The 24,333-nt window shown below is 36.0% G+C and overlaps 1 protein-coding gene and 4 long non-coding RNA genes across 5 annotated transcripts; 3 read left to right on the top strand and 2 right to left on the bottom strand.

The window, feature by feature from the left end:
• The first annotated feature begins 676 nt into the window (after positions 1-676).
• On the top strand, positions 677-23,292 carry LOC147481185 (uncharacterized). The gene is made up of 3 exons (XR_015204241.1): positions 677-1,164; positions 22,178-22,483; positions 23,113-23,292. It is a non-coding gene; the product is annotated as an uncharacterized LOC147481185 (long non-coding RNA).
• LOC147481189 (uncharacterized) lies at positions 7,174-8,600 on the bottom strand. The gene is made up of 3 exons (XR_015204243.1): positions 8,502-8,600; positions 7,422-7,565; positions 7,174-7,222 (listed from the first exon to the last, which is right to left on the bottom strand). It is a non-coding gene; the product is annotated as an uncharacterized LOC147481189 (long non-coding RNA).
• Positions 9,625-13,784, bottom strand: LOC147481188 (uncharacterized). Its single transcript, XR_015204242.1, has 2 exons — positions 13,686-13,784; positions 9,625-12,677 (listed from the first exon to the last, which is right to left on the bottom strand). It is a non-coding gene; the product is annotated as an uncharacterized LOC147481188 (long non-coding RNA).
• On the top strand, positions 13,616-21,796 carry LOC147481186 (uncharacterized). Its single transcript, XR_015204244.1, has 2 exons — positions 13,616-13,738; positions 21,532-21,796. It is a non-coding gene; the product is annotated as an uncharacterized LOC147481186 (long non-coding RNA).
• On the top strand, positions 16,449-18,658 carry LOC147481187 (syntaxin-112-like). Its single transcript, XM_086576181.1, has 4 exons — positions 16,449-16,595; positions 17,036-17,262; positions 18,221-18,428; positions 18,464-18,658. The coding sequence occupies exons 1-4, from the start codon at positions 16,449-16,451 to the stop codon at positions 18,656-18,658; spliced, it is 777 nt and encodes a 258-aa protein (XP_086432307.1).
• Positions 23,293-24,333: the final 1,041 nt, after the last annotated feature.

Below are 24,333 nucleotides of genomic sequence, written 5' to 3'. Positions count from 1 at the left end.
CCCAAAACTTAACAATTTCTTAAAAAAGTGTGATTGGAATGGTTTTTTTGTTTTGGGCTGCTAAATATGGTTGGGCCTGCTAAAAAGCATATGTGACACCTTTTAGCAGCTCTCCATGGCTCCATTGGACTTGCTCTTATATGAAAAATAGTTATTATGAAGAGAATCCATATCCTACCTATATTAATATCCGTTTCTCCCAAGATGTTCATAGTGAGCCACATCAGCAAAGTTTTTAAAATAGTCTCTATTTGAAAAATAATTACTTGCCTTCTTACCAAACTAACCCTGAATTTGGTCTGCTCTCTAATTTAATATAAATTAAAATTGTCCTTTCATGTGTTATGCTAAAACAAAAACAAAAACTACGATTATTTCATTATTTCAAATGTATGCATGGGATAAAAAAAAAACAAATTCTAAAAAAACAATGGATTAGTTAATTGATATGTATTAGTTATTGGATATGGATATGGATATGTATTAAATAGATATGGATATGGATTAGTTAATGGATCATGATATGTATTACATTGGATATGGATATTTAAACTTTCCGATTTAAAATATAGGCCTTCCGTTTAAGAATAATGTGGATTCGATTTACTTCTGTATTTTGTGGATTCCGAAATTTCAAAAAAAAAATCCGATTTTCCAAACGTTCCGAATTCGGATAAAAAAATTGGATCGGGATTTGGAATCCGAAAAAAACTGGAAAGCCCTTTATCCGATCCGATTATCCGAAGTCACCCTAATAAGCTATACGGTTTGTCTCCGTAGTGTGAAACCCAAATAAAAGGTGATTATGAGGAAGAAGGCTAAGAAAAGTTTGAAGAAAGAAAGAAAAGTTGGATGGGAGGACTTACCCGAAGACATCATGCTAATGATATTCAGTAAAGTGGAGCGCAAGTGTTTGTTTCAAACCACTTATTCTGTTTGTCGATCATGGCGATCAATGTCTAGTCTTAAGCTGTTTTGTAGACGGAAAGGTTGTCTCAGCTTAGCACGATTAAAAGATATAGGTAATGATGAAGGTTATCAGTTGATGAAATTGCTGAAGATGCTTATTGAAGGGTTGGATGACAAATTTGAACACATAACCCGTTTGGATTTCCCTGAACATCTCTATCTTTCAGACGATCATCTTTATTATGTTGCCCAAAGGTATCTTCGCTATCTCTACTCTTTTATTTCATTTTAAGAATACATATTTCTTTGCTTGTGTTAAATCTACAATTACACCAAAAAGGAACAATCTCAACACTCCACATCAGTAAAAACACACTTTATCTATTATAGCTGGGGGAACTTTGTGCAATTACATTTACATGGAAGTCATAAAAATTCCCAATACTTACTCTCAGTAAAACAATTTGCTAGATAGACTCAAACACAAGATCTATTATAACCAAAGCTTTCATACCAAATTAAACTTCCAACTACTTAATACATCAAGCTTCCAGAGGGTAGAAGTTTATGGATTTCAAAGCAAGGAGGCTATACTTGAACAAGCTGCTAAATGGTTTTCATGCAAGTTCATACTAAATCCGGATAGAAAGTCTCCAAGTATATTATAAGTTGGACATAAACTGATCAAAATTATTTTAATCCTCTTAATAAGGTTATCTATGATCAAAATTATATTACAAGTTGCACATAAACTGATAAATAGACATGACAATGTACTTTTACTGACCAAGTTAAAGTGCTAGGCAATTTGAGTCACCTTGGGGGACTAACGGGGAGATGAGGACACATGGAAAAATTAAAAGATTTGGCTAGAAACCTCCCATCCTTGCCTATTACCCAAAGGCAATCATTTCTATCGAGTCTCACTTAGCAACAACCGCCTCCACTTAGCAGAGGACGGACAAACCTACAATATCCTAACCAAAATTTTCATTTTTAACCACATGAATTTGCTAATAGGGCAACTTTTGAAAACTAATATGGCAGTCTTAAGAAGTCTTAGAAAAGTGGTCTCTCCTTCTACGCATTTATCCTCCCAAAATGACTCTAGTCCCCTCTCCTAGTCCATACCTGATCTCACTCTGAAACCCTGCTTGGAGACCCATAAGGTCCCAAACTTAGACCACTGTAGCAGCCTAGGTTGGTCTCGCAGAATCCAGATTTGACCACTTTTCTAGTTGCTTCCACAACATATCAAGCTCCTCCCTAAATCCCTTGAGCCACCCCATTAAGGCCAAGTTAAACTCTTGGATCTTCTGTAACCCAACCTCAGTCCCCCATTTCTCTTAGATAAACATACAATTGTCCTGTTAATTAAATGGTACCTAATGGTTCTGCTTGGTTCATCCCACAAAAGATTGCTAATGATCCTTTCAACCCTTTTGACCACTCTTTTATGCATATGGAAAAGAGACAAAACACACTGGAAAGCTAGATAAAGGACTCTTATTAAAAATCACTTTCGCCCTCTTGAAAGGTAACGACCTTGTCACCCTTCCAACTTCCAATGACAGGTCCTCACATAGCAGACCTATAAGGTGCACCAAGTGGAAACCCCAAATAACCCGAGGGTTAGGATCTGGCACTACACCCAATTGCTCCGGTCATCTTGTTAATATTGCTTGTGTCAACGACCTCATGTGCTTTTAACATTGGATGAAGGTGGTTGTAGAGGTTTAATTTTTCAACCGCCAACCGGTTGTAGAGGAGCTGGCGTTCATGATAATCTACCACTCACATATAACTGATGTGGACTTGACAGTTGTCACACCACTCAAACCCATTTTTGGTAGGAGCAAAATGAAATGACTCCCTATAAGCACTGATGTTTTTTACTTTGGCTCCACAAAGTGCGACACAAACCTCTGTGTACTCGACAAAAATGTCTTCAACATCTTTGATATGTAGAATTTAGTACTTAGGGCACCAACAGACCAGGTTTACTGAAGAATGTAATTTGAGTTCATTGATAAAAAAGAGAAAGAGAAAGAGCTGATGCAATGACTAGAACTGGAAGTGGCTGAAGACGGAGTTTTGTGGTGGTAGCTCTTCCGATGGTGTTGAGGTGAGTTTGACGGAGCGTGGAGGCAAAGGGGTGTTTCAGTGTTCCACTTCTCTAAAGGGAGCAAGATGGCTTGGCAGTTTCCTCTGTTAATGCTCTCTGGAATCACCAAACAAAGGAACTCCAGTTTCTTTTTGGGATGGTCACATATAAAAATGATTGGGTCAGTGTGTACTAACAGAAGGGGTGACTTCATAAACTTGTTGATGATTCCCAGAGTCAGGCAAGGTAGACTTAAAACCTTATGCTTTCCTGCCGGGGTAGATAGAGAGGGTTGGGCTGAAGTGGGAGCGACATTAACAAAGTTGTTGGAACCCACCAACCCGCACCAAAACACCAGACCACATATTGAAGGAAGGGTTTCAAACCCTCTTTTAGTCCAAACACAGAATGATCAAGCTGCAATGGAGGTTACTAGCGGCGCAAAGCAAACCTGGGAAACTGTACGACCTACCATAAGGATAAGATCTAACCAAATGGTGTTGAATGCCTCTTGGTGGTCCTCTACTGTGCTGTGTAAATCGTCAAGAGGCGTCCCTGACTGGAGATGGGTAGAACAGAATCTTATGGATGTGTGCAAACTGGCAAATTTTAAAACTGCGGAAGGGGGGAAGCAAACACTGAACAGGGAGCGGAGAGATTAGCTAAGATGCCACCACTGGAGTTCTAGGGTGGTGAAATTCAGTTTAGTAGATGGAACCTTGAGGTGGGATCAATCCCCAATGCTGTCTTGCTAGCAAAGGAGGCGAACATTAAATTCTTTGGAGTTCCCCTACACTTGAGAAATTGTGGAATAGCTGAATTATTGGCCAAGGAGTGCGGTCAGATGGTGAAAATAGACGAAGAATCTCTCAACTGGTGTAGCTCTTGTATAAGGGTGAAAGTTCAAGTGAAGGAATTTGGTAGTGACCCTCGCATTCTTAACGTGGAGGAGAGGGGGTACGTGTTTCCTATTTGGGTGGTGATTGAGCTCGATGGCAGTGAAGAAAGGCCATTTCCCAATGGGGAAGAAGAACTGTACGGAGAGGATGACCAGAATAGGATCGATGAGATGGCAGTTTCCAGGATTGAGGGCAGACAGGTGGACCAAAGAATACCTCTGTAGTCCCGATCGGGTCCAAGCCACCATGCGGTCTCACCTGCATGTTCTAGCAATCACGTGGATTCACCAGGCTCACAAGAGAGACGAGGGGGAATTTCCTTGAGTTCAAATTTTGAATTTGTTTGTGATGGGAATGTTATTCCCACACCATATAACGCAGATGGGACGCGTGACCATAGCTTCTAACAGATGTCGCTCATATGGTAGATGGATTGAGAGAAGTTTTAGAAAGTGGGAGTACTAGTTCGATTTTTGTGTTGGACATAGCACAAACTATCAATGATGGGCCAGAGGGATCAGGTACGAATGCGGTTGTGAGTGGCCAGGCCAATGGGGCTCGAAGAAGGGAGCATAATCCACCCAGCAGAGTAGTCAATAGATACGCTGAGTGGGAACCGTTTTCTTGGTCCAATGGGTTTTTGAGGTGGAAAGGTCATTGCAGGCCCAGCAAGAACAGAAAGAAGTCCAAGAAAGGGGTCAAAGGCCAAGTAGAGAGGTGTCGGACCCATGCCGACCAGTGGTGTTCGAAAATCAGATTTCTCAGCAACAGTTTAGCGAATTTTCTTTTGCTCCCCCACCAGCACACGAGGGAGTCACCACCTATACAGTCTCATCCTTCCACTCCAATGCTCGAAGTAGGAGAAACGTCCCAGCCGGTGCTTCGTCCATTTTCGGATCTAAGGAGAGAACAAGAAGATCAAAATCAGGTTGATGGGGTCAACACTTCACAGACTCGCTCAATGGATGTCGGAGTTTTGGCGGGAAGATTATATAATTGCAAGAATTTGGAAGATATCAATGACTGGATAAAGGTTATGGTTGTCCCTATAGCTAGAAATTTGGGTATTTCTTCTCGAACAGGAAGAATGGGGTTGGAAAAACTTTTCGGTGAGTTAGCGAAGGAAAATTTTATGGAACCGAACCAGTTGAGTGTGGAACCAAGTGTACGCAATGGGACGTTGATCATGTTGATTAAACTGATTTCTTGGAATGTAAGGGGTCTTGGTAATGATGAAACTTGTAATAATGTGCGGAGGGTTATGAACGAAAATAAACCTCAGAGCTCTCCTTGTCTGAGAAACAAAGTTGGGAATGGATTCAAATATAGTGCTCGGGGATCTGTGGAGACATCCGTGGAAGTATATTCACGTACCTGCTATTGGTTTATCAGGGGGTATTGTTATTGCTTGGGACTCAGATGTAATGGAAGTGTTGTAGTTCTCTACATGTGGATGAACTGCACGGGGCATATTCTCTTTATGTGGAATGTACTATGAAGTTGACTGGTTTTTCTTGGCTTTTGACAAGTGTGTACGGTCCTAATGACAACACTAACAGGTATCATTTCATGGAAGAACTCAAAGATGTAAGGGCATGGTCTCAATTGCCGTGGTGTTTGGGTGGGGACTTTAACCTTGTCCGTTTTAGTCATGAAAGGGTTGGAGGATGTAGAATCACAAGGCCTATGCAATTGTTCAATGATTTTGTTACAAGGAACTGCTTAATTGATTTTCCTTTGAATGGTGCACTTTACACATGGTCTGATAGAAGAGGTCTTAGTCGCATTGATCGTTTTCTTGCATCCATTGAATGAAATAATCAGTTTTCGAATGCAAAGGAGTTTGCACAACCCAAGTTTATTTCAAATCATAGGGTGATAGTTCTGGACAACTCTCACTCACAAAGAGGCCCTATTCCCTTCAAATTTGAGCTCATGTGGTTTGAAGACCCTACGTTGATTACTCTCATGGAGGAGTGGTCACTACACCAAAAGAGGCATTTACCAACAGTTATAACTGTTACTTATATTTTTACTAACGCTTATATTCGTTAGCTCTGGGGTGTTACAGTCACTTAAGCAAAAATTACTAACGGATATATCCGTTACTAAAATTAATTTTACTAACGAATATATCCGTTACTATAAATATTTGTAACAGATAAATGTCAATCAAATTGGTCGTTTATAATGGATATAAATGTGAGTAAAGTTTGGCGGGTTGTAGTCACTAACGGATGCATTTGTTACATTTCTAATAATTAGCGGGAAAAATGATTTGGTATGTCACGGATATATCCGTTACTAAATTGTAAACCTGGAAAAAAAAAATAATTTCTGGGATCAAATTGTTTCCACCCTGCACTTATAGTTCTAGCCCCGATCTGATTATTCCATCTTACATAATATATCACACTCCACAACAACAAAAAAGAATAACAAGAAAAACCAACCAATTAAACTTTATAGAAACAAATCCACCAATCCAAATCCCAATTTACATAGAAACAAAGCCTCCAATCCACCCAAATCCCAATTTACATAAACATAAAAACTAAAGCTAAAGAAGTTTTCCTACTTCCTTCCTTGATTCATTTCAACGACATATATAAACAAACATAAACGAGCAAAGTCACGTTTCATAATCTAGCCTTTCAACATTCCTCCATATTATCTTCAAGTAAAGAGAATGATTTGTTTAAGTAGGAAATGAAGCGAGAGCACATTTAAAAGGCTCCACAGTTGCAGCAAAACAACAACCTGCACAAAGGATAACTTTTGGCCTCAAAAAGCATTTAAGAGAGAAATCGAAAAAATGGCAACAAGCAACAACCTCTCAATAGGCAATACAATTTGGGTAAACGCCAAAGCAAAAAACTGTTTTAAGACCACTTACCTACCCTTGAGCAATCATTCTTGTAATAGTAAGAAAACTTCTGCATCATATCTAAAGCCTCGGCATATTGTCACCATTATACTCCAACTTAACCCATGAGTACTTGCATTGTAGTTTCTGAAAAAGAACCCAACACAAAACCAACCCCTAACAATCACAACACAACCAAAATACTAGTCCGTACAATATAATAGGCATATAGGTTCTAGTTGTATAGTTTCAATACATAATGGTATTCTTGCTAATCTCAAACATGTAGAAGGAGCTAGGTGAATAAATAGCAACAAAAGGAGGGATTAGTAATAAGATGACAGAGAGAGAATATAACAAATACCTTCCCTACTACGATTGCATGCTCTCTAGACGACATCACAAACATCACTTCACAGGAGGTAAAGGATTGCAACCCACACTCTGCATAGACCGGTCCAACAAAATCTTTAAATCCAGTAAAACTTCGGCCCTATCGGGTTTTTATGCTTGTAGTTCAAGGTGTATTTTGTGTGTGCCCATTCAAAAGAAACTCAGGTACAAATAAATACAGACCAATTTTTTAAGCCACTTTTAGCGGACATATCTATATCGAAGGTAAATGTGAAAGTCTGTGAAATACCTTGCTATATTAACCACATTCAAGAGAGGAAAGGAAGGATTATTTGACGGTGCAAATGTCAGTATGTCTGAACTAGAACTGGGTGAGAGCAACGGTTCAAGCCAATGGCGTCCTCATATCCTTGCAACATCAAGCGGAAGCCACCTAAGTACACAAATTTCATTAGTTATCGAGGAAAAGAAAAAGGGGATAGCCGTTATGAAAACGGCATACCTAAGCTCTTGGATGCATTTGCTAGTCACTTCGGTGAATATAAAAGAAATGACAGAGTTAACTAAATGTGAAGATGGTCCAAAGAAGCAAGAACAAGATACTATGTACAAGAAGTTGCATGCAACAGTATACAATATCTGCATAAGCTAAGAAAATATATTAAACAAACCCCCCCCAAGAGCAAGTTCAGTAGGGTATCGATTTCTAACTAACCCAAGAACTACACATTTGTCTTTTGCAAACCAAAACATATTTAAGGCTATCTGACCACTTAATTAAGAAACCTAAATACCCTTGAGTAATCATTCTGTAAGTGTAAGGAAATTTCTGTGTCATATCTAAAGCCTTGGCATATTGTCCCTATTGTACTCCAACCCATGAGTACTATCATTATATTAGCACCAAAGATTAATTCAATATTAAAATATCCAATTCAGCTCCAACAAGAGAATCCTTTTTCTACAACAAACTACCCACTTCCATTCAGGAACCCCATATTTAATATAACTAAGCTTGCAAATGATAAGATATTAAGTAGAGAACTTCCAAATACCTCTATCAAGTTTTAACTTCCAAAGAAGAAGGCATGTACAACCAATATAACTTGAGTGAAAATAAACAACCAACCTCACACTAGAATTCACGAGATCTCTAATTTCTAATTCGACTTACTAAGTAATTTACTTTGAAGGTGCATTAATACACTACGAGGGAAATCCACACTAGCTCCTTTGTGACTCACCACTTACTAAGAAACGAAACACTAAGATGCAAAAGAAAGATGGGCGCATTTAAATGCATAAGAAATACACATACACAAGGTTGACTCTACAATGACATTAAGCTATATGGAAACATATATGTTACCTTAATAGAATATGTGAGATATGAAACCTCCATTACTATGAGAAAGATGGCGAAATTATGTCTTGTGACCAATCTTGTCCATTTTCTTCGACCAAACTCTAGAGCAAAACGAAACATTCATGGAGTAAGGATTTCAAACACTAACAACTCCACACAATAACATGCAAATAAATCGAATCGAAAGCCAAGAATTAGTACATGCCTAAACTCAACACTAAGGCTCAACAAAGTGGAGGATAGTCGGTTAGTCACCCTTGAAGTCTAAAATTTACGCAAAACTAACACTGGACTCAAAAAGGGAAAGGGAAATAATTTAAGTCCGTGATTGTATCTTTACCATGGAGACGCGTCGGGGAATTCGAAAAAACATCGGTAATTTAATTAGTGTCTATATGGCAAGAAGTGATCCAATCTGGGAAGAAAAGAAAATGAAGCCATATATGATGGAGGTATATAGAGTAGGGCACCTTTGTTAGAGGCATAGAATAACAACAAAAGAGGGTTCTATTCACGGGAAGATAAAGACATCTTTCAATAAAAAAAAAGATAAAAATAGAACAAAATAACGGGACAAACTGTCATTCTAATAATTTTTTGAGGTTATTCATATTCCCAAATTCTATATATGTATGTCCGAAACTATGCTCAAACCAAGCCTCCGCATCATAAAATTTTACTCTTAATGCAATTTTAAAAAGGAATTGCCGATTAAAACATACTTTGAATACAATAATATACACCAATATATAGATCGCAAAAATTATCAACTCAGATATTACTCTTTGAAACAAGTGTTACTCTGCCTATGATCCGGTTGAGTTATCACCAATGTCACATCTAATCCCCATTTTTGCTACTAATCCAGGGCAATGAAGGACCATAACTTGCATCGAGGATTTCACAAAACCGATTTTCTTCTGAACCTTTGTTTTATGACACCTCACAAAAACCTTATTTGAGAGTTCCCAAATCTCTTGGGAAACTTTTGAGATGCAACTACCAAGTTAAAATTAGAAGAAATTGGATCATGAAGTTTCAAGACTATCAAGTGTACCATGTCAATATAGACATTATCTACTATGTCCTAACACCACCTAGTAACCTCCTTCAAACTTGGAGTCACTATATCAGCCATTGAGAGATGGCGAGAAGCTCCTCCTTGCAATACTGTGTCTACAATGTTAGATGTGGAGCCCTGCACAACCCGAAAATGCACAAAAATGCCACTCATGTAGTTAATTTCTTGAAACAACACCTCTAGTTGTATTAAATGGATGGGTAAAGCAGTGGATTAGCTCTTTGCAGTCATGTTGACCCATTGGAAAGTAGAAAATAAAGCCACTTAATTGTTTAATAAGGGGTATATTCATTAGGATATTCATGGTGCCTTAGAGTCTTAGGTGCATATATAACATATAAACTATCCAACATGGGGAAGACCAAACCAACACATGTTCAATTTATAGCCACAAAAGTATAAAATAAAATCAACCATCAAATGTTTATTAAGGGCGTATTCCTTGAGACTCTCATAACCTCGTAACATATAAACAGATTATCTTTGTCATGATTATAATGTTCTAATAATTCTCTTCACTGTTTTTATCTTTGTCATGATTATAATGTTCTAATAATTCTCTTCACTGTTTTTCCCTAACCGGAATATCACAAAAAAACCTCATTCATTTTGTTAAGGAAACAAAGTCATTAAAGTCTAATATACACATGATACATCAAAACAGCACAAAGAAGCTCTAACCCTAGCTGTTAAACCAATAAAGATTTAACTTTTTACGTCAAAGTTAGACTTAGCTGCAACAGGGAAACTATTGCAAAACCAGTAGACAAACACCCTTCAATAAGTAAACACTACAAATATGAGATAAAGGAAAAAGGAAAGGAATTTATAATTGAAAACACATGATAGTTTACTAAAAGTCTTCTCTCAATAATTTAAAAATCACTTGGAGAAAAATCACTCTTTAAAAAACCTTGGAACAAAAAATAAGAAATTAAACCACCGTATTACCAAATTTGAAGAACACGGATAGAAAAGAGAACGAGAGGGAGCTTACCTAATCTAACCAACGCAATTGGGAATAGCCTTTAAGAATGCTTCTCCATGCCTAACAAGATCGCCAACCTCCTCACTGAAATAGTTGCTCGATCGAGATCCAGATTCTAATTACAGCGAAATCCGAGATCGACGGATTTCCATTTCGGTCAATTGAGAGAGAGAGTTTACCGGGGAGCGATGAAATTCATTGTTCTAACTGTTAGCTAGGGTTTACAATGAGAGAGAGAATCAAAAGGGGGAGATGGGTGCCTACCCAAAAATTGCCCGCTTCTTTCTTTTCTTTCCTTTTCGCTATTTCTTTAATTGGTTTATTACTTTACTCACGGATACAAACGTTATACAATACCGCACTAACCGTGACCAAGTTAATCAAAATTATTAAAATTATTATTTGCGATATTTTCTAACGATTGTTTTATTTACTAACGGATATTTCCGTGATAAAGCTAGTAACATATATAACCGTTACTGATGTAAAATTAGCACTGTTAGAAAATGGTAGTTTTGGTGTAGTGTACTCAAGGAAACTTGAAACTAAACCTTGCAACCAAATTAAGTAATGGTAGCAATACCTTGCTAAGAATGGTAGCAATATCATAAAGCTGACTACTCACTTAAAGTTATCTTCCCATTATATTTGTAATCTCACCATACAAGATACATGCCCACCTTTAAACAACATGCTACATCTAAACTCTACTACAAAACCATGTTGTTAAGCACAAAAATTTCAAGAAAATGGTTAGAATGCTAAGAATTACACGCTAGTCCAACTAAAGGTGACAAAACATCGATGTAAAAAAAAAAAAAAAAAAAAAAAAAAAAAAAAAGATCCCTAATGGTTCTATCATGGACTTTACATTAGGTAAAGCTCACATTCTAATATCTATAAATTATGAAATACAGACACAATTGGTTATTAATATAGACAAACGAAAAAATGAAGGGAAGAAATTTACCTTAACAGAACATAAGATATAAATCTCTATGATTTGACAAAGATGGGCAGAAACTATTTTCTTGTCACTACTTTCTCAAATTTCTTCAAAACCTATCCAAAAGAGAGAACATTCAAACACGGTCAATGTAAAAATGCAACTAAGTCGAAACAAAATGGAACACATGAAACCAAAAACTAACAATATATAATAAGGCCAACGAGAAGTGTGGTAAGATCTGCTGGTAAAAGGAAAAGAGCAATATGTATTAGATATAAGTACTAAAAGCCTTTTATATAAAAGGACTAAACGTATCCAATTGCCCCTTCCCTATAATTTATCCTTAATTAATGAAAGGGGAACCAAGTGTCATATCAGTGACATCTGAAATTGGTAAAAGATGCTAACAAGACCTATTCTTGTGTCCAACTCTAACAACCAGTTGTTTAGATTCATCCAAAAGCTCACAAACATATAAGATAGTTGCTTTAGAAAATATTATTCATTATTTATTTAAGTTTACTCCACGGTGCCCTTCCCTATAATTTATCCTTAATTAATGAAAGAGGAACCAAGTGTCATATCAGTGACATCTGAAATTAGTAAAATATACTAACAATACCTATTCTTGTGTCCAAATCTAACAACCAGTTGTTGCCCCTATGTTTAGATTCATCCAGAAGCTCACAAACATATAAGATAGTTGCTTTAGAAAATATTATTCATTATTTATTTAAGTTTACTCCATGGTGAACTTAAATATAGCAAGCACGACACAAATGAAGGAATAAACAACATATATCCACAATGATAAACCTAAATATAACAGTAATAACTTAAGTCAAAACTAAGTTGCAAGAGAGGTAAACTTCGACTTAGGTCATTTCACTTGTTAAGGTTAGCCTTTTCAAATATATAAGTGAAGGAGAATGCTCAGTGACTAAGATTAAAGATCTCCACTTACTGTATATAAGATTTATCCATAGGTATCCCATCCCCTGGTAACATAAGTTTCCGAAGAAGTAAGAACTTTTCTTAATTTGCCAACCATATAAAAAAAAGGGCAACAACCCTAACAAATCCATATAGAAATAGACACACACCTGGCAACCGAGAACCCCAAAAAACTTGGATAGTCTTCTCATGATATTTTTACAATACCTGCAGGATCACAATGATTCTCTCACAATTGGTTCATAAATTGTGTATTTGAACAAAGACAACAATATATAAGAAACTGTAAAATGACTACAAACAATTAAATATACTTCTCCTTCAATCAGAAATCGGAAGACACCTTAACTAGCTAACTGAATTTTAATCTACCAATATAAATGTCCCCATCAGGCCATCACAACTAATTGGGTTTCCAATAAAACTACAAGAAAAACAAAATGAAGGAAAACTAGAATTGATACACAGGCACACAACGGTTTACTGACAATAGAAGCAACTCTTTAAATGCACTCTTAACCTCCACAATTTAACAAGTCGACAACGATTATCCCTAGAAGAATCAAATAAATAGTCCTCATTTATACTACAACCTCAATCAGTAAAACATGAAGAAACATTCTTTTAGAACACAATAACAACTCCTGTTGTAAACAACTCACTATTTCCTCCATTCATCTAAGGCACAAGGAAATTAAGGAGGGAAAAAAGTAGATGATAAATCTACAATGGGTGAAATTAAATTATCAATACAAAGCTATAACCAAAGTAATCTTGGTTAATCGAATGGCAACTCTGAGAGAAATAGCTAAAAGCGAAGCAACCCAAGTCAGTATCTCAGTTATCCCATGTACCCTTTCTTTAAATGGGTGACTACAAGAACCCATAATTAAAATCAGTATAAGTTCCCATGGAAAACACGGAGTAAGAACATACCTAGAAAGACAACTTTAGCCAATCGAGAAAGCAAAGCAAGGGCAGGAATTTTCCATCAACCATTATCTTTTAAATCACTAAATTCCAAGCATAAAATGCATATAGTTCCTTAAACCCGGAGTAAACAAACAGTACAAGCAAACATAAATTTTTCAAACACGATATCCTTTATTTACAATTTTGAATAGCTATAACCATAATGGACAAAGATACAAAAGGATGAAAGATACAAACAGAGACAGCTAGGTACTGAACGGTTAAACGACATGAACATTGTACCTTTGGAGGTTGCATCTCAAGGGATAAAGCACCACCACAATATTGCAGTACAGGTGAGTTACTAGAATTAATTCGCTCACTTTGCTTTGCGACTCTATGATCCATCCACACAATGATATTTCTCCGTGCATCACCACTCCAAGAAACTGTAACAGGAGAGCCATCAGCATCCACAGCGATTGCAACCAAACGAAGTTGAACAATTTGAAGTGAAAAGAAACCGTAGATATTACTTAAAAATAAATTTGTATTGAGTTGAGTTGAGAGAGAGAGAGAGAGAGAAAAGGAGCGAGAACGGTCGGGTTTACGGGTTTGTCTCCATCTTTTGAGTTCTCCCGAACCCTAACAGGCGTGAGAAGGAGAAAGAGAGCTACTGAACTTTTTTTTCTGGGGTCGATCGAATCGAAAAGTTTGAAACACGATATTCCATTATCTTTTATATTTCGATATTTCATTGTTAGTGTTAGTTACGGAAGTAATTGTCACTTAAGGCCCTAAACAATTGTTAGCAAATAATTTAAGTTTTTTGTCCGATATTTAGTAACAAATATAGTAATAGGTTACAGATACAACCGTTAGTAAGCTTGTAACAGAAATATCCGTTACTGTTGTAAAATTCTGGATGTTACAAAATGCCTGTTATGGTGTAGTGGGTGGCTGTCCTTTTCTTTTGAAGGCTCTCCAAGTTTTGTTTGGTGGTGCAAGATTAAAGAATTAAAGAACAAGTTGAAGGTGTGGAACAGGGATTGCTTTGGGAGAGTGGATCAACTTATAAAAAACAAATTGAAGGAAATAGATGAGCTGGATCATAAAGAGGAAGTATCATCTTTGTCATCAGATGATGAGGTTCATAGAGCGAACCTTAGATGTGAACTACAAGTATTGATGAGAAAGGAAGAGATTTCTTGGCGGCAAAAATCTCGAACGAAGTACTTTAAAGAGGGGGAAAATAACACAAGTTTCTTCCATAAAACCGCCAATGCAAGAAACAAGATCAACAAAGATCAATAGCTTAATGATCGACGGTGGCGAGGTCGGCGACAAAGATTGTATTAGAGAGCACGTGAGTCGAATACTATGTAGCTCTCTACCGAAGACCCATTAGTGAGACCCGACTTAGATGCATTGGAGTTTAATGTGTTATCGAGGAACAAACAAGGGGGGTTGGAAGCATAAATCATTGAAGAAGAAGTGTTGGAGTTATCTCGAACTAGGGGTGATAAAGCACACGGGCCCGATGGTTATGGTTTTCGGATGTGTGTTTTCAAGAAGTCTTGACATTTTCTCGAAAAGACTATCATGGCGGTGATTAAAGAATTTCGTGGATCATGCAACTTTGGATAGAAGAAATAACACAACTTTTATCACACTAATACCTAAGAAGGTGGGCACCCTTTCACTCCTGATTTCGGACCGATAAGCTTGGTGGGAGGTATCTATAAGGTAATTTCAAAGGTGCTTGCAACCGGTGCCGTGTGTTATCTTGACATCTATTATTTCAATGCAACAAATCACTTTCATAGGTGGTAGACAAATCTTGGATGGGCCACTGATTGCAAATGAATGCATTGACACTAGGCTGAAGAACAAAGAGAATGGCATCCTATGTAAGGTTGATATTTTGAAAGCCTACGATCATGTAAACTGGTCTTTTCTGGATTACTTAAAAAGATGGGGTTCGGCAAGAGATACCGGAATTGGATTCGTAGGTGCATTACTTCAACTTCTTTCTCTGCTCTAGTGGATGGCGCACCAACCGGATTTTTCAAAAATCAAAGGGGTTTGTGTAAGGTGACCCAATCTCGCCATTCTTGTTCAATATAGTAATAGAAGCTCTCACCAAGATGGTTACGAAAGCAATGGTTTTGGGCTACATAAAAGGGTTCAAACCAGCAGTTAATGGTCCAGAGATAGCAGTGCTTCAGTTTGCCGATGATACTTTGTTCTTGATTGAAGCTTGATTCGCTAGCTGCTTGTAGTCAAAGCTCTTCTTCTCATTTTTGAAGCAGTTTCTGGGCTGAAAACCAACATGTCAAAGACTTCGATATTCGAAGTGGGTAAGGTGGATAACATGAATTCGTTGGCACAAGTAATGGGCTGCTCTATTGGGATTTTACCCTGTCGATATTTGGGGCTACCACTAGGGGCTAATTACAAGAATAGGAGGGTGTAGGAACCAGTTATTGAGAATGTACAAAGACGTCTAGGAGGATGGCGTAGTAGAATGCTATCTAAAGGTGTAAGGCTGATCCTAACTAGTACTCAATTCCAAAAAGCGTGGCTGAAGTGATTGAGCGACGGATTTGGGATTTCATATAGGGCTCTATAGAAAATCACAGGAAATACCATCTTGTCCAATGGAAAAAGGTTTGTGCATCGAAGGAGGAAGGTGGTCTGGGGATCCGAAGTTTGGTAACAATGAATTAAGCTCTTAAAGGTCGTTGGTTATGGAGGTACTTAACAGAAGAGGGTTCCCTGTGGCGTGAAGTGATTATCGCGAAGTATGGATATGCTCAACATTGCTAGTGGCCTAATAGTGTAAACCAACCCTATGGATGTAGCCTGTGGAGAGGTATCTTTAGTGTCTTACCCACTTTCAAAAAAGGAATTCAGTTCAAAGTGGGTAGTGGTAACAAATGTCTCTTTTGGTTGAATAATTGGGTCGGTGATAAGTCCTTGGCTGAACTTTTTCCTCATATTTACCAAACATCTAATAACAAAAGGAGCTTGATCCATGAGCATGCACAATTTGTAAACACTGAAATGGCGTGGAACTTGTTTCTAAGGAACGGTAGCAACGATTGGGAGGTGCAGCAATATGCCGACTTGGCCATGCTTTTGGAAACGGTGGTGATAACTGACCAGGAAGATAGGTGTTTGTGGCGCTCAACGAAGGATGCTATCTTATTGGTAAGCACTTTCTATCTATGTATATATATAAAAGCTCGCGCACATTCTCTCTCCTCACCATATCGCTCTATTTTGCACCATGAACAATATGATTGGCTCATAAAAAATTGGATGGAATAATAATTAGTGACACCTCCTCAGATTTGTTTAAATCTCCCTAATCTATTCTTAATTTTTTATTGACTCCTCAAAGTAAAAAAAAAAAAAAAAACAAAAATAACAATTAAATAAACCTTATACATATTCTACCGAAAACCTATTACCGTACTCAACCTCTATGGTTTTTTTTCTTTCTATCCAGTTTAAAAGAAAACCTCAAATCTAAAATTTTATTTTTTGATTTCCCCCCAATCTAATTCAGTCTAAAGAATATGTAGTTTTTTTGTTTTTTTTTTTAGCATTCTATTCTATTGCAGCAACTAGTCTTGCGCTTTTGGTAGAACCTTACTCAATTCTTTGAAGAAGTCAGTGCTGTAAATACTGAGATGGAAGTGATTTCCACTCTACTTCTTGATCTTCAAGAATTAAACGAAGAGACGAAATCGACACACAGTGCCAAAGTCCTTCGAGGGTTAAAAGATCGAATGGATTCTAATATGGTTACTGTCCTTCGCAAGGGGAAGATCATTAAAGTAAGATTGGAATCTCTTGACCAGTCTAATGTAGTGTTGACCATGTCTTCTTCATGAGCTCTAATAACTCATCAATCTCATCAAGAACTAAAGTCTCATCTTTATGGGCGAAGACTGAGCATAGGAGAGACATACTGAGTTGATATTGAGGGAAAACCATCTACCCAATGACAGACGTCCCAAGTAGTTCCATTAGCGTTCTCCATGATAAAGATATGACGCAATTGCATAAAGTTCACATAGTTTCAGAGTTCTTTCCGGTATCAATGGACTTCATCTCACTTCCATAGTTAGCATATTCTACCTTTCGTTCATCTTTCATGTATCAACTGCCTCCTTTTCAAAAATTGTTGGGTTGACTTGAGGTCTCCATCCAAAGTGAGTCGGAAATGGTTCATTAAAAACTTTGAAGTATTGTTCTTTGAACCGCTATCGCCACAGAGATTTTACCGTGGCCAAAGTAACTCAATAGAAGGGTGAAGTTTTTTGCAAGTTTTTGCATTAGATAAATGAGGAAAGGGTTCAATGTATTCTAGGTTCAACTAGAGGAAGAAATAAATTAGCTGGCATTTTGGCCACTTTTGTGCGACTTCTTCTATTTTACTGAGCTTAATGATAGATGCGCTTATGGAGTTAAAAAAATCTCGCGTTCTCTTTCTCGCACTCTGTTTATTATTAAATGTGTGTTTTGCAGTCCCTAAACTGTTTTGTTAGAGTATATAAAGCATAAATCAGGGGGCAGTTCATTGTCAGAGAATGTTGCACTCATAAGATTTTGATAATATTCAACGCCAACATCCTAATCAAATTAATTAGACTTATTCCGAAGGTTTCAAATGGTGAATGAGCTCAAGTGGGCCGAGAGGATTATGGTCTCTGCTTTCCTTCCCATTTGTTGGATGTAAGACAGGAATATATAGGGGATTACTTGAGTAACAAATTCCAAACCAAGGCATAAACATTTTACAATGAAGAAACAAATTATTACTATAGTGAAGGTAGTCATGTTGATAGGACATGGATGTCGGCCACAAATGGTCTAAGAATTAAACTAAGAGACATGATGAATGATTTTCAGGCATTGAGAAACCGGATTGTTACAAAACATAAAGGTCTGAAGAGGAGGTATTATAATGCTACCGGTAAAGTAGCAACTGATGAAGAGATTGATAAGTTGGTATCTGTGAATGGACAAGTTAAGGTGTTTGGCCGGGTCATACTGCATTGGATTTAGAGAATTTGGAGAGGCAGGAAGCAATTAAGGAGATTCAAAGGAGTTTAACCGAAGTTACACAAGTTTTCCTTGATATGGCAAAGTCTTTGGTTGATGCACAAGGTGAACAAATGGATGACATTGAACTTAATGTAGCCAATGCTAGAGTGTACATCGCTGGTGGTACTAATAGGCTTATTTCTACGCTAATGCTATGAAGAAGAAAGGAGGGTATTTGGTGTAATTGGATTTGGGCTGTTGTGGCTATCCCGCTTTTGATATGCATTATTAAGATCAAGCTACTTGACCGACCGAGGAACCATTAACTCTGATCTATGTTAATTGGCGAGTGGCGTTTCGTTGATGGAGGCTTTAGTTTGCAGTCATTTGCTTTAGGCGAGATGGATGGGGGGCATAGCTTTATTGTTTTTATGTTTATGGACTTAGGTACAGTTCTAACAGAACCAGTTAACTGTTTCAATACTTAGAGATAGCCAAAATAGGCCTTCTTTTGATTTAATATGATTTATTGGGGTACAATACGAGTAGAATTTCCACAATTTTTGTTGATTTAAATATTTTGGGTTTCTGTTGTACTAAACTTTGCAGGGTTTAGTTATTATCTCTATGATATCTTTTCAATTCCCTGAATATTTCTCTGAAAAAAGTTTACGTAATCCAGGAATCTGTAGCGTAACAAAAATTAGGATATGGGCTGTGACTAATTTGGATTTATACCTATTGATCATGTGAAATGGGTTTATAGTTTTCATGTGAAATGGGTTTGACAATTTTGTAAATTCGAGATTGAATACTTTACAGTCATGATGATTGTTGAATAGGCACGTCTTAATCTGTTAGATGACACGTACAATGTGTTCAAATGATATTAGTAGTACCAACTATTTGGCTACTGCCTAAAGTTCGAGTATTTTGAGCTAAAAAACATTGTAGTTTTATAGCATTAATTATTTATATTTGGGTGTTTCATTGCATTATGAGTGGGTTTACACACACCAAGTATAGTAGCACTTATACAAGTATGTATTGGTAAGTATACATTATGCATTTTCACCCTTCAGCAACTAGCTCATGTTCAACATTATAGGTGCATCAGAATGCATTGGTAACTTTATTATAGTCATGGTAACTATAATAATGACCGATAAAATATTCCAAAATACCATTGACCAAACAAATCTCCAATTCCATTCCATCTTGCTCTAATGCCTCTGTAAAGTTTCTACATAATTATAGTACAAGTATGGGGAAACCTTCCCATAGGAATAATTGATTCGAATATTGAGCAATTGGACTTAATGTTTTGAGTTTCACAATTAGTAATGGGAAAAGGGATTCATGCTCCACTCTTCTTAATTTTTATGGTTCTCTGACTTTCTCAAGCTCTGCTTTACTCACTGTGGGCGAAAAGGTCTGCAGAACCTCGCCGGTTCATCTCTGCATCTATGGAAATTCAATTTAATAAAAAGTATGGCTCTCTATCTTCTTCTTAATAGCATCAGTCTGCATTAACTATTAATAATAAGTTCTTTATTCTGCATTAACTATTAATAATAAGTTCTTTATCTGTTCTAATTTAAATACTTTATTTTTTTTAATTATTATTTATCTTTTTTATTCTTTGTTTTCTCAGACTTTTCAGTGTTTTGATTCACTTTTATTCATTGTAGTAGCCAATTTAATTGCAATTAATATTTTTATGTATAAAGCCTCCTCCAAAAAGAGCACTTTTCCTCTTTAAGTCTAATAACAAGAAAGCTTTTGGAAACCCTATCGAAAGGAGGGGATCAATGCAATAATGAGTGCATATAATGCTTTTGTTTAGATTCCAACTGGAGGTGAAAAACCACTTACTACCAGGTAACACCAATGGTTTAGAACATATTTATAGAACTTTTACTCCGTAATATGGTTTGTCAGGGGTCAATGCAACAATGCAATATGGTATAATGTGCACATGTACTATTCTTTGTAATTATCCCATCAAGTGGGTGGTTGATTTCTCTAATTAGTGGTGTTGTTTCTGAAGGAGCTTTAGGTTCCTTTAATAACAATCGACTCTTTCTAAACTCTTATCCGATTCCTAGGATAAATAATTGCTATATACCTAAGTTACATTGACACAAATACGTGTCCAGATTCGACATGGATTTGAAGTGTCCGACACGGCAAAAATATAAAAAACCGAGGTATATTACATACAAAATGTGTAATGCGTGTGTTATGACATGGATTATTTGTGAAATATGGCGTATCCATGTAACATAGCTATATACATACCAGATATTCGCAAATATCATTGAAATAAACTAATTAAGTTATGCAGGACCTGACGTAGTTAAGGAACACATTTGGGGGTTAAACTAAACTCTTAATTGAAGCTTACTGATAAGCTAGATATGGTTTACTGACATTAACATGTTTTTTTATCAAAATGCTTATAGGATGTCACGTGGTACATCAGGTTTTGTGGAGAATTAACACATACATACATAGTAAAAGCTATCTTATATAGATGTTTCACTATAGCTAGCATCTTAGTTAAATGGCCATCCAAATATTGTTTGGTATATAGATGTTTCACTATAGCTAGCATCTTAGTTAAATGGCCATCAAAACATTGTTTGGTATATAGATGTTTCACTATATATAGCTAGCATCTCAATTAAATGGCCATCCAAACATTGTTTGGGTGAGGTACATAAAAATGGTTTTAGTATTCTTTCCTTATCTTTTTCTTTTTGGTTTAGGCCATATTCCGTATATTTACTTTTGACGGACTTCAAATATAAGTAATGAGAAGAGTTTCTGAATTCTTTGGGAAAATGGATCTTTGAACAATCTTGATTTAATAAAGTATAATACTATTCGTATCTAATGCCATTATGTTCTTTAAATTTTTTATATGAAGTAACTAATCGTGTTTTAATATCACTTGCATCATCACTGTTAACCCTCTTCTCAATGTCTTCATGGCTTGCCATGTCCGTTCTGGACCTATTGTGAATCAAATCATACCATTCACCGATTAAATTCTTTAGGTGATGCTGGAAGATTCAATTCATTTCAGGGGGAAACAATGAGAAGTGTGGAGCAAGGTTGCACATTGATTTTGAGAGCAATGAATTCAACAACCACAGCTGAAGAATGATATATAGGGTGGCCTTTAGATATTTCTTTTTATATTATATTGGCATTTAGTATGTTTGTTTTTTTTTATGAACTACAGTAATTACTATCACAATGCAGCTTATTGCACAAAACTACATACACCTTTCAGTTGAAGCATTGTAGTGCAACGTTCAACAAATGTTATTTTCGTTATGGCTTCATTCTTATGGATCTATAACTTTCCAACAGCTTATTTTTATACCAAAAATTTGGTTATCTACAAAGTTTAAACATAAAAGAAGAGTTGGTCTTTATATATACTTGAGGCCTTTTAGGCTTTCGGGAGAGGAATTTTTTTTAAGTAGGATATAGAAAATGTGAATTTCTTTAAATATTAATTTGCATGTCCATAGGTCAATGAGATTGGAGAACTATATGTCTTTGATACCAATTAAAGTTATTATGTATATAGCTTTTTCATATTTCTTTTTATGATTCCATGTGTATTCATTTTTGTAGATCTACTAATCGGAGGAAGTAAATTTTCCCTTTGTAGTTAATTGCTTATGTTTTAAGTAATCTGATATTAACTTTTCAATCTACAGTTGAACTTGAGATTTTTCGCTAAAGGACACTTTGTGCACAGTCAACATGTCAATAAATCACGAGGGAAATGTATTTTTTACCTACATAGGAGGAGGGTCAAAGAGATCAATATTGTACTAGGAACTCAAAGCAGTAGAGATGGGACTCGATATCTATGTGCAACCAAGCATCAATAAAGTCTTTGTCTGTTCAAACTCTCTTAGGAAAATTTAAATTCAATCTTAAAAGTTCAAGAGGTGAATATTTATTCATGGTTTGATTTTTTTGGCAAGCAACGCAACTAAATCTCAGCTATTCTTCATCGGGTATTCATGTTTTTCATGTCTCCTATAATGTTTGCCTTTCTTTTCCTTCTTTTTCATGATGGTTTTTTCTCCATGATTCTCAATCCATTACTTATAATGTTTTATATAAAAAATCAATGTTTATTGCTGTTTGTATGTGTAAAATGCATTCCTCGGCTTCTTTATATGTCATATATATATGTGTATATATTTATATATATATATATATATATATATATATATATATATATATATATATATATATATATATATATATATTTCAAATTACTACATTGTTACTGGCTTACTACAATATGTTACTTGAAATTTAATATATATGTAAATGGTTGGGCTGTCTTAGTCTTAGCGGAATGAGTGTATATGAATGTGCACATCAATCTTGATTCATGTAAAGGGTGGTAATAGATAAAGACCAATATATGGACGATGTTATATAACATGTCTATTCTTATATAGAACTTGATTTCTTAATGATAGTATATAGAGATCATCTACTCATCTTATAGATAGATATTTACATAAAAAGTCAAACTTAGAGTGTTGTTTTACTATTAAATTTTCACATTCATAACTTGATCGCTCCAGCTTTTGTATTTTGACACGTGTGACTTGGTGTTATGAATTTGTAGGTTTCATTGTATTGTTGTGGAGATGAAAAAATATTGCAAACTTTCATTTCTATTTGAAAGTGCAGTTCGTGGTTATGGTGGAGACAAACACTAAGGGGGCGTTTGGCAAAAAAGCTATAAAACTATAAAGGAGAAAACCATTACAATTGGAAACTCTATTTATGCGATAGAGAAGATCGGGGATTGATGAGTTGACGCCCGATTTGCTTTTGGTCATTGGATAGGCCTAAGATAGGGGGAACCAAAGTCTATCTAGAAAACAAGAGTTTTGAGTTTCTAAAACTTTACCCAACCTAATTTAAAGGGCAAATTCAACCTCATACTCTTCCATTCTCTTCGTTATTGGCCTGAAGTTTAAGCTTTTTTTTTCTGGCTTTGTGGCTTTCTATCCAAATGCCCCCTAAACACAACAATAAACTTGAGTGCATCATATCAAACATGGTGAGGGCATGTGAGACACAAATCATCGTGTTTTAATATTTTCTCAAGTTTGTTTGAAATCAACATGTGTTTGAGAACTAATGTAAATAATACCATTGTCGACGCACTTAAGTTGCAAAATCTTCAAGCAATCTTACTATCAGTTTGATTTTTTCCAACATGATATTTCTTCTTACATTTTTCTTTCACACATTCATTTCATTCTTTATTATGTTTATTTTAATTGTGAATATATATTGCAGTTTGATTATAAAAGGGATAAAAGAAATGCTAGCAAGTTTCATTGTATATAAGCGTGTGCATCAATGGCAACCAAATAGTTTGAAAGGAATATTGATACTACGCCACTTGAGAAGCATAGATTGATCATTGGAGTTGTTGTTAAGAAAGAGTGGTCGGGCATGATGTTCAAGGAAATTTAAAAAAATGAAGACTAAGCAATCTTAATCCCTGCTTGAATGGTTTGAAAGGAAGTGTTGGTCGATGAATCCTCTCTCTTTGAGTGAGAAAATCTCTTCGTTTTGATCAAAACTTGAATCATTAAAATATTTTGGAGTTAAAATTTTTGATACATAATAATTCAAAAAAATAAATTATAAAATATTTTAAAAAAAAATTATATGGATTGTTTCTTTTTATTCATCTCATTGACCATCGAACTCAAAATCTAATATGCTACTTTAGTATATAGATAGTAGATCACCTCCCTATATATTAAAGCAGTTGAGGTGGACAATTTCTTTCCTATGTGGCAATTTCCCAATACTTGGTTTTGTCACG

Source organism: Coptis chinensis, chromosome 8 (assembly GCF_015680905.1).
Source record: "Coptis chinensis isolate HL-2020 chromosome 8, ASM1568090v1, whole genome shotgun sequence".
Lineage (NCBI taxonomy): Eukaryota > Viridiplantae > Streptophyta > Magnoliopsida > Ranunculales > Ranunculaceae > Coptis > Coptis chinensis.
This window is presented reverse-complemented; position numbering and strand designations above follow the sequence as displayed.